Source organism: Phymastichus coffea, unplaced genomic scaffold, assembly GCF_024137745.1.
Source record: "Phymastichus coffea isolate CEN01 unplaced genomic scaffold, Cenicafe_Pcof_1.1 PCOF00257, whole genome shotgun sequence".
Taxonomy (NCBI): domain Eukaryota; kingdom Metazoa; phylum Arthropoda; class Insecta; order Hymenoptera; family Eulophidae; genus Phymastichus; species Phymastichus coffea.
The window spans coordinates 78,138-94,203 of NW_026707068.1; the positions used below are offsets into that span (position 1 = coordinate 78,138).

A 16,066-nucleotide genomic window follows, 5' to 3' on the forward strand; every position below is an offset into this window, starting at 1 on the left:
AAGCCAACCTTGCTGCAGTTATTATGCCATTAACCTAATGAACTTAGGCCGCGGGCACTGCAAAAGAGTATTTACGTCCGACAGCTTCTTAAAATTCCTCGCGGTCGACCTCCGACGTTATTAGCACCTACGCGGGGGATAAAAATAATGGTGGAAGCGAGGGAGCGAGCGAGCGAGCAAAAACAAAAGGCAGACAATTGATAATAGGATGGAATCAGTGGGCGGGCGCCTCGCTCCGCTGCTGATAATCCTTTCGGAGGGCCGAATTGCGAGAGCGGTGCGGCTCGGATTTGCCGGCTAGGCTTCATATCGACCATGTGCAGAGAGAGAGAAAGAGAGAGAGAGAGAGAGAGACCCTAGTCCTGTTTTCTTTTCCTCGCTTTTCCTCTCGGTCCGTGCGTTAGCTCCGTTTGACTGCGCGTGAACCAGTAGCCGCAGGTTTTTCGCCAGTGCAGACTCTCCTCAGGCGCAGATTCTCTCAGATTGATTTCGAGTGCGGCTTCTCTTTATTTTCGAAGGTAAACAGAGACAGAGAGTAATGACTTGCCTGTGCGTGGTTCCAGAGCTTGAGCTTGGCGCTGACGATCGGCCCGGAGATGGTGCTAGTCGACTTGACGATGTGCTTGTTGGGCGAGCTCTTCGTCAGCTGGCCGTTGGCCGTCTGACTTTGATTAGTCGACTGAGTGGTGGCCTGTTGCTGCATTAACTGCTGGATGAGCTCGAGCTGATGCTTGGTCAGGCCGTCGCTGGCGGAGCCGACGCCGCTGCCGCCGTTGCCGCCAATCGCGCAGCTCAAACTGCTGCCACTCGTGCCCTGTCGACGATTTTCCCGTTGTCAATCATCGCGGCCAGCTTTGGCTTGCTTAGCTTTTCGTTTGCTCATTCGGAAAGCGCGACTGGCACTCTGAAAGGTCCGATAATGAAGCAGCCGGCAACTGCTGCTGTCGCTGCAGCAGCGAGCTCAATTAAATTAGCCGGGCGCTTTGACCGAAAAGTTTTCTAGAATTTGTTGAGCTCTTTCCCGCGCCCCTCGCTTGAGTAATTATCGCGATTATAGTTGGACTTGAATTACTCGCTAACCGTCTTTCGCTTCACGGCGCGGAGCGCAAGTGCGGGGACCTTTCAACTTTGCTCGACTTTCAAAGGAAACTGCGAGCTGCATTCGACTCCGTACGCCGCCGGTGCCTCGGAAACTCATGTATAATCGTCGCCGTGGTGCGAACGTCGGGCGACGTCCTTCGACAATTTCTCCAGTCCCTCTCTCCCTCTCTGTCTCAGAGCTCAATAGCAGTCCATTCGCTTTTATGCGTTCGTTTCGCCCCCCCCCCCCCCCCCCCCCCCCGGAGCCCCCTTCCGGCATCGACCCACCTTCGCCGAATTCAAATGAACATTCGAATCGCTCTCGTCTCTTTTGCACGGGCGCCCTGTCGTATTCCGTGCGGGGGATTCTACTCGGGGAAATTCGCGTAGATCACCGTTCCCTCGACGGCTCGGATAATTGACCGATGAAAGCCGAGGCAGCGCGGCGAAGGCTCGGGGCCCTTTTGTCGCTCTGATCGGTGGAGAAACGAGCGCCGATAATGAGCAATGGAGAAACAAGCCGAGCGAAGCGCGCCGATAAATAAGGTAGCGCGATCCCCGCGCCAATAAAAATCAGAGCGAGCGCCCTGACGCCGAGCCGTGGGCTCCGCGCCGACGTTCGCTCGCTCGGGGCCGACGCCTCGGTCGTCGCGGACAATGCGCCGCGGTGGGCTCCGCTGTCCCGCCAATCAACCGAACGCTCCAATTTGACGATTAGCGTCGCCGCGCCGTCGCCGTGGCGAAACTTTGCCGAGGGCGGCACAAGGGCCGCGGCGCCCGTCGCAATTGGATTTATTGATTAGCCGGCGGCCCGGAGCGCATTGTGAATTTCCTCAATGGGGAATCCGGCTATAAGCTGCACCTCCTGTGTTTGCTCTGTCGCCCGTGTACCACGCGTCATTTGTCCTAATTACAGGGGCTCGCGCCGCTTCGACAAAAAAGCAACGGCAAGCGATTACGACTCGGTGTCAAGTTCTTCGCTGACTCTTTTCCATGTTAAACTCGTCGGGAAGGAGGAGAGCAAAGTTCTGAAAAGTGCAGGTCGTTGGTTTTATCTTCGGAAGAGCAAGAGGGATGCGTATTTTCATGTAAAAAGACGAGAACCGGCTCCCCAACGGCGTCTCTGCAGTTGTTCCCCGGTGAGCTAGTGTTTTCCGCATTTGAGAGAGACAGGGTGGGAGGCTGAGCGCGGCTGGGGACGGGTGGGGCGGGGGGGGGGGGGGGGGTGCGAAAGTTTGACGTTATCGCGCGCCGGCGGAGAGCTTTTGACAAATCGAGCCAAGCAATTTATCAGAACGAGAGAGAGAGAGAGAGAGCACAGCCAGCGACTACTGTGTTTCCACGACTCGAGGACGAGAAAGTGGCGGCGTCAAAGAAGTCGCGTCGGTGAGAAAAGAAACGGACGTTAAATTAATTAAGCCGGATTATCCGCGGGCTGCGCGCTGCCGCTGGCGGGCGTGAAAAGCTCGATACTTTGGTGGCAGCGCGCGACTTTTAGCTTCTTTTCTACTTTGCTCCGTCCACGAGGGCGTTCTCGCGTACTTTTAATTCGTTTATAGCTCATCTCCCTTGGCCACATATTACTCGCGGCGTGGCGCACTCCGTGCAGCGCCGACGTCAATTTTCATTCGAAAGTTTCGCGCGCATTGAGGTCCAGCCTTTCGCTCGCTCTCTCTCTCTCTCTTTCTCTCTCAACGTGCGTGCACTACTGGCTTACGTTAGTTAAAGCTCCTCGTACCAGCCGAACCGCCAACTTTTCAGCATGGACTTTCCGTCTTCCGTCGGAGCTTTCCCTCCTGCTCTTTCTCACTTCCCGCGAGATTCTTGCACTTGTTTTCTCCCTTTTGCCCAATGATTAACGATCGCTCCTAGTACATCCCCAATCTAAAGCATCGATCGATGATGAATTTTTGGCTCGGATTCCGACCGCAGAAGTGCATCATCTGTCAGCGTCACTCGCCGTCAAATGAAACACGACAGATAAAAATGCAGCCGCGGTGCATCGGCTCCATGCGCGCATTAAGTTGTTGGCAATCGGAGCCGCGTGGCGCAAGTGTACGGTTAGGCGCGAAGTGGGTCCAAACGGCTGTCGGTCGCAGCTGCTGGCCACGCCTGTGAACATTCTCTTGGATCTCGGTTGATAGTTCTCGGACGAGCTTCGCTTCGAAAATCCAGGCGTTCCGGGGGATTTTTGAATTTCGGTAATAAAAAAAAAAGTAATAAACAGGGGAAAGCTCACTGGTCGATTTGGCGAGCGCGCGCAATACACATCGAATTGATAAACAAACGAGCGTTGGCGGACGGAATGGCGGAGGTATAGCGCCGAGCGCGCAACGAATTCGATTGGCATCGGGCCCGCGCTGCCTGCGCGCCTACGTACACGCGCGTATACGCGTATCGTTTGCACGCGCGCGCGCAAATGAAGTATAAATAACGGCGCTACAGCGGTCGGGGGCGGACGAGGAGGAGAGGGTTGGAAAGGGCGTGGTTGGCAGGCTGCTGCCGCTGTTACTGGCGAAATATTCAGCCGCGGAGTGCCCCGCGCGCGTATGCACGCGCACACATACGCGCGAGCGGTTTCGCGCACGTAGGCGACTTCGCCGAGCGAGCGCTCCCCGAGATTCTGATCTCTAATTAGCTGTATATCAAATGAACGCGCGACTAGCGTTGTCCCCCGCGCCCCGGCACAGACAGCGCCGCTCTGTTTTTCATTTTCTCACTTCGCTACGGCTTTCTCCTATCCTTTTTACTCGCTTGAATAACGGACGTCGCGCGGATGTATCGCGCGATTCGCTGCGAGCACACCTGCCACAGCAGATTTCATTATCGCTAATGAATTTTGCATCCAAAGATCTTGTTTTTCTTTTCGTTTATTTATTTATTTGCTTTGTATCCCCTCTCTTCTTCTTTATCTGCGTAGTTTTGCTTCATTATTTTTGCATAGCGTCCAGACAAGCTCAACGTAAAAAACAAGGCCGAGCACTCCCAGCCTAGACTTTAAGCTCCAATATGGATATTCCTTCCATGGAATATTCATATTGGAGCTTAAAGTCCAGGCCGAAATGCACGCGCCAATACATGCCCATCATATGTCCGTTTTTTTCTGTTTTTTTGAGAGAGATAAGCTAAACATAATACCTGATAAGGCGCATGTTTGTAACGTTTGCCAAACTCGCTGTCTCGCGACTATTTTTTTTTCTCTGTGTCGACATGTTTTTTCGTGACACGTCAAACTCACTTTTTTACTCTTTCGCAGGAGTAATTTAATAGAATCAGCGTTCATCGATGGTTGGATAGCAGCTTTCGGCTGTAGGGATGCACTTCGAAACTGTTGATTGAAAAGTTTTCTTGTTCCCCGCAGACAAGTAACTACCAGTACTTTATTTTCACTGCGGTGTATAGTATTACTGAATTCCGTTAGCCAATTAGCGTTAGCTGGCAGTGAATATAAAGCAGTCATTTTTGTTTCATAGCTTTTCTAACCTTTCGAGCTTCTCTATATGTAGCACGCAGCCATGAATTTCTAACGACACAACTATATTCAGAGCGTACTGGCGTCGAGTTGGCGTGTTTTTAGCGCTGATAAATAATAAATGACATTGAAATTCGCAGTATGAATGAAGCTCGAGCTTATAATATTGCCGGCTATGCGAACGAAATAAGCAATGAAAAAAGTAAACGGTGTGCGCCTGCGAATACACGGAATTTTTAATGATTGCCTGAAGAGTCTTGCAAGGTGCAAAGCTTAAAGCTCCGGCAGAGAGGGAGAGATAGAGAGAGAGAAAGATCCGTAAAGTGCTTGGCGAAGGTGCTGCAAGAGGGATCAAACTAACATCCTTGTGCTTGCAGTGCCAGAGCTCGTGTGTGCGAGCGACTTGGATCGAAGAACTAGCAAGTGCCTCGCCGTGGGCCAAGCTTCGGGCCAGCTTCAAGCAAATGAAGGAGGATAAGCCGATACGAGCTTACCGAAGCGACTGTAGTATGTATTTACTTGCGTCTGGCGTGCACGTCAACTTGCTCGTGCGATACGTCTGTCTGCATGTAGTCCCCGACCAAGCCCTCGTAAAGGCTGCCGGATAGACAGAGAGAAGAGAGAGAGAGAGAGAGAGAGAGAGAGAGAGAGAGAGAGCGGTGACAAGCTGTCTAAGGATTAAGATTTCACCTCGAAAGGACGCACCTTTGCAATCAATTCCCCAGCGACAATCTTATGTCCCGAAGATGAGCGAGGGAAAAAAAACAAACGGTAATCCTTATTTGCTCTTCAACTTGCAATATCTGTAATCTATTTACGACCTACCTCCTCTCCCCAAACTACTTAGCAACATTCAATTAATCTGTTCTTCACTCCCTCCCTCTCTCTCTCTCTCTTTCTCCTGCTCTTAGTGTCAGTTAGCCTGATGCTACACGAACCTTAAACTCTTTCCCCTTTACGCCAAACAGTCTTGACTTCACTCGCGCGCGGAAACAAGAGAGAAACTGAGAGAGAGAGAGAGAGAGAGAGAGAGAACCTGATACCGAGCAGATCGCTGTCGAGACTCGGGACCCTGTCAATTTCCTCCTTCGTCCATCTTTCTTCTCTCTTTTTTTTACCCCATCTCATCGCCTCGATCGAACTAAATTATTTCAAGTCACCCAGCGTCAACGGACAATTAGTATCTTCTTTTTTCGTTACAAAAGCCGCAGCCACCGCTAATGTACGGCTCTCTCGTGCAGTTTATTTCTCACCAAAGTGAATTCAAGTTTGAATATAGAGAGAGATAGCATCAAATGAGGTGCATTAGGAAATCGAAACGGCAAGGGTGTAGGAAAAGTTGTCGAGAGAGAGAGAGAGAGAGAGAGAGAGAGAGTAAAAGAAGTTGGCAAGGAGGACAGAAGTGTTAATTCAAAAAGTTTTATAAGACTTAAATTAAAAGTTTTACAGCGCGAGAGAGGGGGGGGGGGAGGTATCGCGCTTTCCAGTTCACAAAATGCAGAAGCCGCTTGCTCCCTTTGCCGCTCGCGCTTCGTTGCTTCCCTTTGAAAGTTAAAGGGTGTAAGCAGGGTAGGACCAACGCAGCAGCATCAGCGGCAGCTTAAGCGAATTCTATAATGTATTTACAAAAAGTAGCGAGACCGTTAGCTGCGCTCCGCGAGCAGCAATTCAATTCTTGAGAAAGCTACTACTCGCCGCTGCTCTGCTGCACTGGCAAAGACAAACAGCGAAAGATCAACACTGCGTACAGTCTCCTGCGGCGAAAGCTCGCATTTACGGCTGCGCGGCACAAACACGAGCACTGACCAGTAATTGACTGGCACTTGTCAACCTAATCAGAGCGGACTCGTATTGGTCGCTTTTTTTTTCCTCGAAGAGCGCAAATCCGAGCCGAGTGTATCGAACTGCGAATGCGCCACGGCGCACACGACGAAATGACCTCTCTTAGCCGGAGCTGCCTGCGCCTACTTTATTTACTCACTTGACCTCCTTACTCGCCACTCTCTGCCACTGGCAACACGCTTGCGTTCCTTCAGCCGTAACTGTGAGATTTCGTGTTCGTTCGAGCTCGTTCAATTATTCTGCACGAGCTCGACTCCTTTTTCTCTTGCCCTCGCTCTTTCCTCTTTTTAGCGAAACCTCTCAGCTATACCACCGCGAGATTTGCTCACGCAAATTCTACATTACTTTCTTTTCCTATCGCTCAAAATACACCGCGTTTTTCTCAGAATAATTACTCGTGACTCGACTTCCTTTCCAACACGCCGAGGTTATTTTTTAAAAAAGGTACTTTTTTTTTTCTTCGCTCCTTTTTTCTCTTCGCGGTCGATTAAAACAAATAAAACTTTCTAGCGTTTGATTCCTATTTTCTTTTGTATACTTTTTCCTTCTTTTTTATTTTCTTTTTTCGCGCGCGCGATATATTTCCCCAAATTTCAGCCACGGAAACGTGGCGAAGTGCGAGATGAAAATCTCGCAAGTAAGGATAAAGGTCGCGCGATTCTGAAAAGTTTCCGCGGGTCATCCGCCCTCAAAAAAGAACAAACACTTCTCCTCTCGTTCGCGAGCGTCGAACTCGATGAAAGTCTTCGAGTGCTGCCTTGTTTTTTTTTAATTCCACGGGTATTCGGTAAGTTTGAGCGACAAATCGAACATTATTTTCTCCCCCTTTCTGCGTCATCGTTTCGTTTGCGCGAGCGAAACGAGTAGGAGAGTTGCGCGCGTGCGGGTCGATCGACGATTTCGCTGGTACCCGAGCGCAACTCGACAAAGATAGAAAGCTGTAGTTGACTAACCTTGATGTGCGAAATGGGGGAGAGCGCAGGCTCGGACGCCAGTAGCTGCTTGAGCGTGGTAGCTGCACTACTGGCCGATTGCTGCTGCGGCGGTGTCTGTAGCTGCGACTGCGTCTGCGGAGCGCTCGGCGTGCTCGGGCTGCTATTGGGTGTGTTGGGCCCGGTATTGGGACTGCTCGGCGAAGCGCTGCCCGCGGCGCTGTTCGGAGTGCTGCCACTCGTCGTGGCTCCTTCGCTTGGCTTTCCACCGGCGGCGGCGGCGGCAGCGGCGGCAGCGGCGGCATGGTGATTCTCGGTGTGTCGCCGCAAGCTCCGAGCGTCGCAGTACGACTTGCCGCAGCCCTCGGCCTTGCACTCGTAGGGCTTTTTGTTTCGGTGCGTGAGCATGTGGCCGTTTCTGCAACGAGCAACAACAGCCGCGGCGACTCGTAAATTGTCTGTGCTTGCTTGCAGCGAGAAAAATGAAGCGTAAGGGAGCTTGCGGCGCCGGGACACGCGACACAAAGGGAGCTCCGAAGAGAGAAAAGCAAGGCCGTTTAAATTCACGAGTGGCGCCTCTAGGCGTGCGCTTTTGCGCCAGCGCGCGACAAACAGAACAAGGGGAGGGAGAGCGAGAGAGAGAAGGAGCCTCTTGAAAAATCAAAGATGAGGCTTGTTCAGACTCTCTCAGTCAGCTTGACTTGTCCCCTCGTAACGTTGCTGCACCCCGCACTGAGTGTCGCTGGCTTTTGTGTGCAACAAGTATGTTTATGCAATGTTCGACAACAGATCGCTTTCTCTTTTTTCGCCAAAATTTCTCTGCTTCTCTCTCTCTCTCTCTCTCTCTCTCTCTCTCTCTCTCTCTCTCTCTCTCTCTCTCTCTTTTGATTTTTTCATCAAAACGAAATCAAGTTTAGTTGGCCGTTTGAATGCAAAATCCAGGAAGTTGTATAGGCCTCTGTCGGTTTCGCGATGCAACAAGTAGGTGTGCCAGCTTAAAGAAAGCTTTCTCGGTGGCGGCGCCGCGTATAACCACTTCTGCTCTAACCGAGTCCGAGTCTCTCTGGTCGCCATCCAGCCACTCGGGGGAAAAAGAGAGAGAGAGAGAGAGAGAGACGAGAGAGAGAGAGAGAGAGAGAGAGAGAGAGAGAGAGAGAGAAAGAGAGAGAGAGACCAAGCGATCCCACGAGTGTACTCGCGTGCTCGGAGTTCTATGCCCCCCTCCCCCCTTCATTATTGTATTAAGGGGATGCTTAAGAAACATTCTAGATTAACACTTGGTGGAGAGGTAAAGGAGCGAGGCTCTCGTTTCGTGTACGCGGCAAGATTTTTTCCGACGGCAATCTCGCTGGTGCTGCCCCGGGCTTCGGGGCGAAGTTTTTCTCCGAAAATGGCCGAAGCTATAAAATACTTCAACTCGAGACAGAGAGAATCGACAAACTTTCTTTGCCTAATCGCTCTTTTCCTGCCGGAGAAGGTTTGTAATTTGTAGCTGCTCGTTCCGCGAGCCCCAACTTTTCAGTCTTAACTGTACGTAGACCTCTAATAAAACACCAAGCGCACGCGTCTCCCTTTCTCTCGCAAGAGGCGAGCCAGGAAAGAAGAAGAATTCACAGTTCATTTGCATTTGCGCGAGCTGATTGCTGTATAGTGGCAGTAAATTAAGGAGCGATAAAATTGACTTCTCTCTCTCGTCTTTTTTATTCTGGTTTAGCCAGCGCGCCCGTTGCGACTAAAGGATCTTGAAGAGGTGCTCTAAATCGTCGCGGCGGCGCCTCGTCGAGAAGTTTTTAATCGCGGATGAAAGAGCCGATGGCTATTGCACAAAATAGCGAGTAAAAGCGGAAACGACGAGGAAGACCTTTGCAAAGTGATATAAATAAAACCAGATGCGAGTTAGCACAGGCGAGCGAGTGAGAGGTTGATTGATTGATTGTAACCTTTTATTGGCCAGTGATAAAAGTAATAACAATACGTATAATATACATGCATAAAGAATAACAAGTTCGATCAAACTAACTTTGTTATAAAGCTGTTTGCACATTCTCAGATAATAAAAGTTACGTAATACTAATAATTCGGTTATGGACCTATGGCAGTTGTCTAAATAGCTCGATTTCAATGAAATAAATGCTGAGTAAAAGCAGATTAGGAATGTAGTCACATAATCAAATTCAATTGTAAAATAAAACAGATGAGGGACCCTCATCCCAGTCACTTCCGAAAATGGCGAAGGTACAAGTTCTAGAAAGTGGGTGCGTGCCGTCTCCTTGAACCTCCCCCCACGCTGAAAGACCAGGAATGGAGGGTAAAACCCCAAAAGACCTTGATCCAGTGACTGTGCTCACCCTGGTAACGCCGAACTCCGGCTGCTCAGCCCTGCTGCTGGGTTCGGACCTATACGCGCAGTAAAGAACTCTGCTTAGTATGCGGGCTCGCGTAGTCTGACAATTTTGTAAATTAGCAGAGCAGCGAAATAGCTTCTGCGCGAATCAAAGCGTAGTCAGCTCAAACGCTCCCTGTAGGGAGAGATGTGTTCATCCTTCTCAACCCCAGCTATATGTACCTCGCACATTAATTACTCGGTCTTTGTGATCGACCACGTTCCTCGTGTGCAGCAGCCAAACACACCAGCTCCTAACAGTTTAGGTGTGGTTGAACTAAGGATTTTACCAACTTCCCACGAAGTGCCACTGTGGTACAAAGTCTGATGAAGCGCAGATTGTAAAGTATTCGGATGATCCAGTCTGTGACTTGCTCAGCGTACGATCTCCACTCAAGTTCGGGGCCGAAACTGACCCCAAACTGACAACTTCGTCACCGAAAAGAACGAACACTCCTTTCTTCACTTCAACATTCGGTGGCTGCATAACTCAAATAGCATTAACGTTCTTGCTGGAGCCCATGATAGTTAACTTCGTTTTTCCGGCATTAAAACGCAATCTAGAGTCTCTGACCCAATCAGAAACGACCGTGAATAATCTTGTTATATCCTACCCCCTACCTCCACCCCCCCACAAGCTTATCTTTTCAATGTACAAATACATCTACGGGTCGCCCACGTAAAAGTGCGTTTAATGTTTCGTTTGTACAGCACATGTCGCTAGTCATTAACATGCCAACTGAATGGTAGGGGTACCAGAACGGAGCCCTGGGGTACTCACAGAAATAAAGAAAGAAAACGATAGAGAGAGAGAGAGAGAGAGAGAGAGAGAGAGAAATAAAACTGAAGAGATGCGCGAGGGAAGCTACAAAAGTAGCGCTGAACAAAGAAAAAGTATCGAGGATGAGAAAGGACTTGAATGCAAATCCTCGTTAGCGCGTTCGCGCGGCAAATTGTCTTCGATCTCGGGCTTCTCGCCCTAGAGATATAGCTAGCTTTCTTTTATTGTACTCTTTCTCTTTTCTTCGTCGAAGGGTTAAAACGCAGCGTCAGCTCGAGAAAATGAGAGAGGGATGGTCGCTGCCCACCGCAAACCTACACATGCTCAAAAAAACTAAGTAAGAAAAAAGGAAAGAGGAAGACGAAGGACGTGCGAGCAGCCGCCCGAATGCATCGCGAATTCCAAGCAGCGAACGGGGGAGATTGTACAGTCATGTACACACACATACACACGTGTGCGCCGACATACGTAGAGGGAGAACCGCGCGCGGCGACGAACACAGAGAGAAAGAGGCGTCAGCAGTCGCGTAGAGTAAAAAGCGCGAGGCAGAAAGCCATCACTGCCTGCCTTTCTTTCCTCTCTTTTTTTCCTGTTTTTTTTTTTTTTTTTTTTTTTTTCGTTGTCCGCAAAGGAGGCCAAATTGAATCCTCAAAGCCCTGCTTCCTTGGCAAGCGCAAGTTCCTTTGTTTTGTTATTTTATTTTTTTGCTCTTGTACTGCCAGAGCGAGTTCGCCTCGCCTGTTAATAAAGCGACAACGACGTGAGCAGTCCGAAGGCACTGTGCACAAGGCGAATGCGCGCCGCAAGTAGTAATCGCGAGTTTTGATCAGGCAGCCGCGCGTAGCGCCAGGGAAAAAGCAAAAACAGACGCAGATGCGCATTCGCTACTCACAGGTGGTCCTGCCGCTTGAACGCCTTGCCGCACATCGTACAGACGTACTTCCGCTCGTCGCTGTGCGTCAGCTTGTGCTTCGTCAGCGCCGACGCATTGTTGAACACCTTGCCGCATACCTGCAACACAAGCAGCACACGCATCGTTATAATCTCACCAATTTTATAACAAGTAAACTACTAGAACGATGGGAAACGACCGTCGATCGCAGAATTGTACAAGCTTGAGCAAAAACTGTCGTTCAATTATCATGGTAGAGTCTCGCTCGTAAAATGAGAGGAGAGAAAAGAGCCGAGAGAGACAGAGAGAGAAAGAGAAAAAAGGTAGGTAAGGTAGCGGCGGCAGCAACGAGGAGAGGATTTTACGACAAAGGGCTGGATTAGCTGAACTTTCGGCTCGACTTGCAAGCTCAGGGCTTGGATTTATCGTACTTCGGCAGTAGCAGCGACCTATTTTCTTCCGTGAAGTTAAAACGAAGAAGAGAATGGAGGAGGGAAAAGCGAGAGCCGAAAAGTTTTCGTTTCGACATCGAAGCTTCACGGTTCAAATTGTTAACCGATTGATAACGAACGCGGAACGCGGATGCGTTAGTAGAACAAAAAACAAAGTAAAATAGAATAAAAAAAAATAGAGCGCTACTGTCGGAACAATGTGGCTTCATTAGACGGGCAGGCAGCTCAGTCCGAGGAACTGTACGGTGTAAAAGTGTTAGCGTCGGAAAAACGCGGCGGGAAGAGGGCAGGCAATTAGGGAGTAAAGCTGATTTAACGGGGGCTTGAATACTTATTAGCTTAGCCGAAATAATTGGCGCGAATAGGAGACAGAGAGAAAGACAGAGACAGAAAGAAAGAAAGAAGAGAGAGAGAGAGAGAGAGAGAGAGAGAGAGAGAGAGAGAGAGAGAGAGAGAGGAGGAATTGATTGGTAGAGGGTGCTGCAGCTACCTGCAGTTTTACCGCACGGCTGCAGCAGCGCTGGCCAAGCCTGACTAATAGAGCGCGAAAACCGCCGTGGTAGTAGTGCAGCGAGCGAGCCCACTGCTGATTCGGCGTCCCGCGAGCGCCTCGCTTTATCGCTCCATTTACCTTTCATTTGTCCCTCTCTCACTCGCTAGGACTACGCACACGCACACCAGAACACACACACACTCTCTGATTTATACGCTGCCATCGCTGCTGCTGCTGCTGCTCGCTCGATTTGTTTTGTTTCCTGCTGAACAATACAACTTGTAGCGTTTTACTGATGACCCCTTCCTCCTGTCAGTCTTCACGGACGTTTTTCTTCCTCGGAGTGCTTTACCAATTGCGTCGCGCGAGACGCACTCGAGAGCGCCGATGGCCCGCGAAAGCTCGCAACTTGCAACTTGGAAAGCCTCTTATCGGGGCGGCGCGCGAATCCACGTCTGCGGCGAGTATTCCAAGGCGCCAAGAGGGAACGGGGGAGTAGGAAAGTGAGCCGTTGCCGAAGTTGACGAGCAAGTAGCTAGGCTATGTAGAAACTCGGCTAAGCAGCGCGAGAGCGAGCGAGGAAAGCAGATAGTCGTACTTCAAAATCTAATTTGCGCAATTTAACTCCACTCCCAAGGACATCTCTAGATCTCTCTGTAGAGAGAGAGAGAGAGAGAGAGAGAGAGAGAGAGAGAGAGAGACGCATTCACACCTACAGCCAAAGTTTCAATTTACGCCAGCAGCACTCGCTCGAGATGTAGAGCCGCGACGAAACCCCAATCCTTGCCTCTACCGAATCTCCCTTTTCCCTTTGACAAGTCAACATCATTACTCTCGTCGCGTTCGCACCTTAGCTTAACCTCCTTCTTTGTCTGTCGCTGCTGCTTCTCTCACTCTCTCTCGCTTCCATCCGCTTGCGCACGGAAATCATTTCGCACTCTCTCGCTCGGCTGTTTATAGTGATTTTCCATTTACTTTCTCTCTTCTCTCTCTCTCTCTCCCTCTCTTCGGCATCGATAAACCCTTGACTCAAACTTCAAAGAGTTCTCTTCTCGACGGCTTTCCGCGAGCGGCAGAGGAAAAAAAGAGGTGGAAGAGTTGTGCCGACGCCCCATTGTACGTAGCCGTGGCGCTCGCTTCAAAGACTGTGACATCGGAATGGAAGATAAACAGTGAGAGGAGACAGAGACAAGAACAAGTTGGTAGCTGTTTGGCCGTCCGTTAATAAATTGGAGTGGAATCAGCTCCGTCGACTCCGTTTGTAGGCTGATGCTCGACATGCCAGCGCCGCGCGACCTTCGTCGCGACGGCAGCGGCGTCCAAACTTGCTCGAAAGTTTCGTTAATTAACGGAAGCTGTGAACGCGCGCCCGCGCGCGTCTGCCCACGACAACTCCAGTTTCCCTCTCTGTCTCTGTCTCTGTCTCTCTCTCTCTCTCTCTCTCTCTCTAACTTACACGCAAGTTGGCGTTCCATTGCGGAGGCAGCCACTTCGTTACGGGGATAGCGTAATCGAACGGGAGCTCAAACTCGATTTACTTTTCCTCGTGATTTCTCGATCGCCGACGAAAGAGTCAATAGGAGAGGACGCTGCGCGCGGCCAAGGTCGATTAATCAGACTTCGGCAGAGTAAAGTTGGCACAAACAAGCACCGACGCCAGGGATGAAGGGGGAAAAAGGCGAGATTGCGAGCGAAGCGCCGACTGCTTGCCTTCCTCCGCCAGGCAGAGCAACGAGAGGAAGTAATATGACACCAAACTTGCACCCCCCCCCCCCCCAACACGCTCAATTAATTAATTAAACGAAGCCTCGTTCTAATACCCCGAGCAATTCGCTTCGCCGGCTGGAATCGAGGCCAGACACGCGCATACACAGGTACGCCTATATATCTGTATATATTTAGGGAGAGGGGGAGGAGGACCGAGTGCCGTGACGCGCGCGCGCGCTACTTGATATCGCTAGACCGAGCCCAGATAATCGACCTTGCGCTTCGTCTACGTAAAGCACGCTCCACCTTCTTGCTCTTTAATCTCTCTTCTATTTGGCTTCACGCTCGATTCTGTCGACTTTTTCTCGTTCACGAATTCCGTCCCGGCGCATTTTCACGCCCAAAGTACGGGCCGCGAATAAAAAAAGCTCCCTCCCGATACTCACCGACGAGGGGTGCTCGTCCTTTTGCCCTGGGTCTAATTTCCATCGAGCGGCCGTCTTGATCAGAATTTATTCCGCGCCGCTCGAATTAAAAATCAGCGAGGTTATCAAGGATTCGCCGAGCAAAACAACGAACGGGCGCGAGACAGAAGGACTAATTAAAATCAGTGAGGCTGTTTGGATTGCGCAGCTGTGCCGCGACAAGTGAATAAGCTTGGAAAGTTGGAGACTCCCCAAAGGGAAAATACAAATCCTAAAGCACAAGCTGGGCCAAATTTCGGGAGGGAAAACTTATTTGGGAAACAAACAAGGCCAACGAACCGGCAATATCGCGCTAACAGTCAAGATTGCAAAGACGACTCGAAGATTTCACGGCTCCGACAAATGCTCGTCAAGACGAGCATCCGCCGGTGCAGACAAACAGCGCGAACGCACGAGTCGACGATACAATTATAGATTTGCGCTGAGCCTCCGAGCTCGCGAACAACGTATCTATTCGTTCGAACGGTCGGATCTCCGGTGTCAAAGGAGCTTGCGCCTCGGCCCGCGCGAAGATAAATCGCGCGCGCGCGCGCACACACGGCTCGGCGGGGAGAATTGTATCGTCGCAAGTTGGACTCGTTAGTGGGATAGCGTGCGCGCGGCGGGCGCACAAAGCGACGACGGGAGCAAACGACGACTACGCGACGGTGGAGCGAGAGCGCTGCGGTCGCGCGACCGCCAACGAGGCGGAAGCACGCCGCGCCAGCCAAATTTGTGGCTTTTCCCTCTCCCCTATGCCCCTCGCGTTCGCTTTTTAGAAGAGCAAACGCGAGCGAGTGGCAAGATTTAATTTGCCACCCGCGCCCGATTCATCTCCCTTCTTTCTTTTTTTCACTTTTTCGCGCGACTGACTAAAGCACGGGCTGTACTACTGAACGCCGCGCTCCTCGACTCACCTGGCACTGTTGAGGACCCTGTCGATTGGGCGATCCGGCCTTGGGTCTGGGCTTCTTTACAACCAATTTGGCGGGATCGGTCGCGCTCGGCCTCGATTCTTCGCCGCTGCCTGCAACATAGAACGAAATAAAAAACAATCAGCACCACTCTCGACTCGATACCCCTCTGATTAAAACTCGGCAGAGAACAGCGAGGCTTTTCGCTCGCGGGTAATCGACGAGAGTGTTCTCCGCGCGACAATGACGCGTAGATATTTATCAAGAGCGCGTATAAAGAGAAAGAGAGCAAAAGAGAGAGAGAGAGAGAGAGAGAGAGAGAGAGAGTGCTCGTCGCGGAGAAGGGCGAAGCTTTGTGTGTACAGCAAAGCGAGCGCAGCTGTGCGCGGGCGCGCGATCGACGAGAGCACCAACAAGTGCTAGCAACAGCAGCAGAAGCAGCAGTAGCAGCAGCAACAACTTGGCTAATTAATTATTGTGAATGCTCGAAGAGAACTGGACTGTGCAGGGGGAGGGGGCATCGGGTGAGCAGCAACAAGCTCGGGACGGAGGAACAACGCTTCCGCGCCCACTCTCCCGCACTAAACGAGAGGAGGAGGAGTTCCACACGAGCAAACTCGAACTTGCGATTCCGCTGCTGGCTGCCGCGTGGTA

General features: G+C 50.9%; 1 protein-coding gene across 1 annotated transcript in view; it reads right to left on the bottom strand.

The window, feature by feature from the left end:
• LOC131674577 (uncharacterized) overlaps positions 1 to 15,528 on the bottom strand; it is a 45,272-nt gene extending 29,744 nt beyond the window's left edge. The window contains exons 1-4 of the mRNA XM_058953318.1: positions 15,416 to 15,528; positions 11,383 to 11,501; positions 7,348 to 7,744; positions 548 to 814 (exon numbers count right to left, since the gene is read on the bottom strand). Of these exons, the coding sequence (XP_058809301.1) occupies positions 548 to 814; positions 7,348 to 7,744; positions 11,383 to 11,417 (699 nt within the window). The 5' untranslated portion in view covers positions 11,418 to 11,501; positions 15,416 to 15,528. The remainder of the gene's footprint in view (positions 1 to 547; positions 815 to 7,347; positions 7,745 to 11,382; positions 11,502 to 15,415) is intronic.
• Between the last annotated feature and the right edge of the window lie 538 nt (positions 15,529 to 16,066).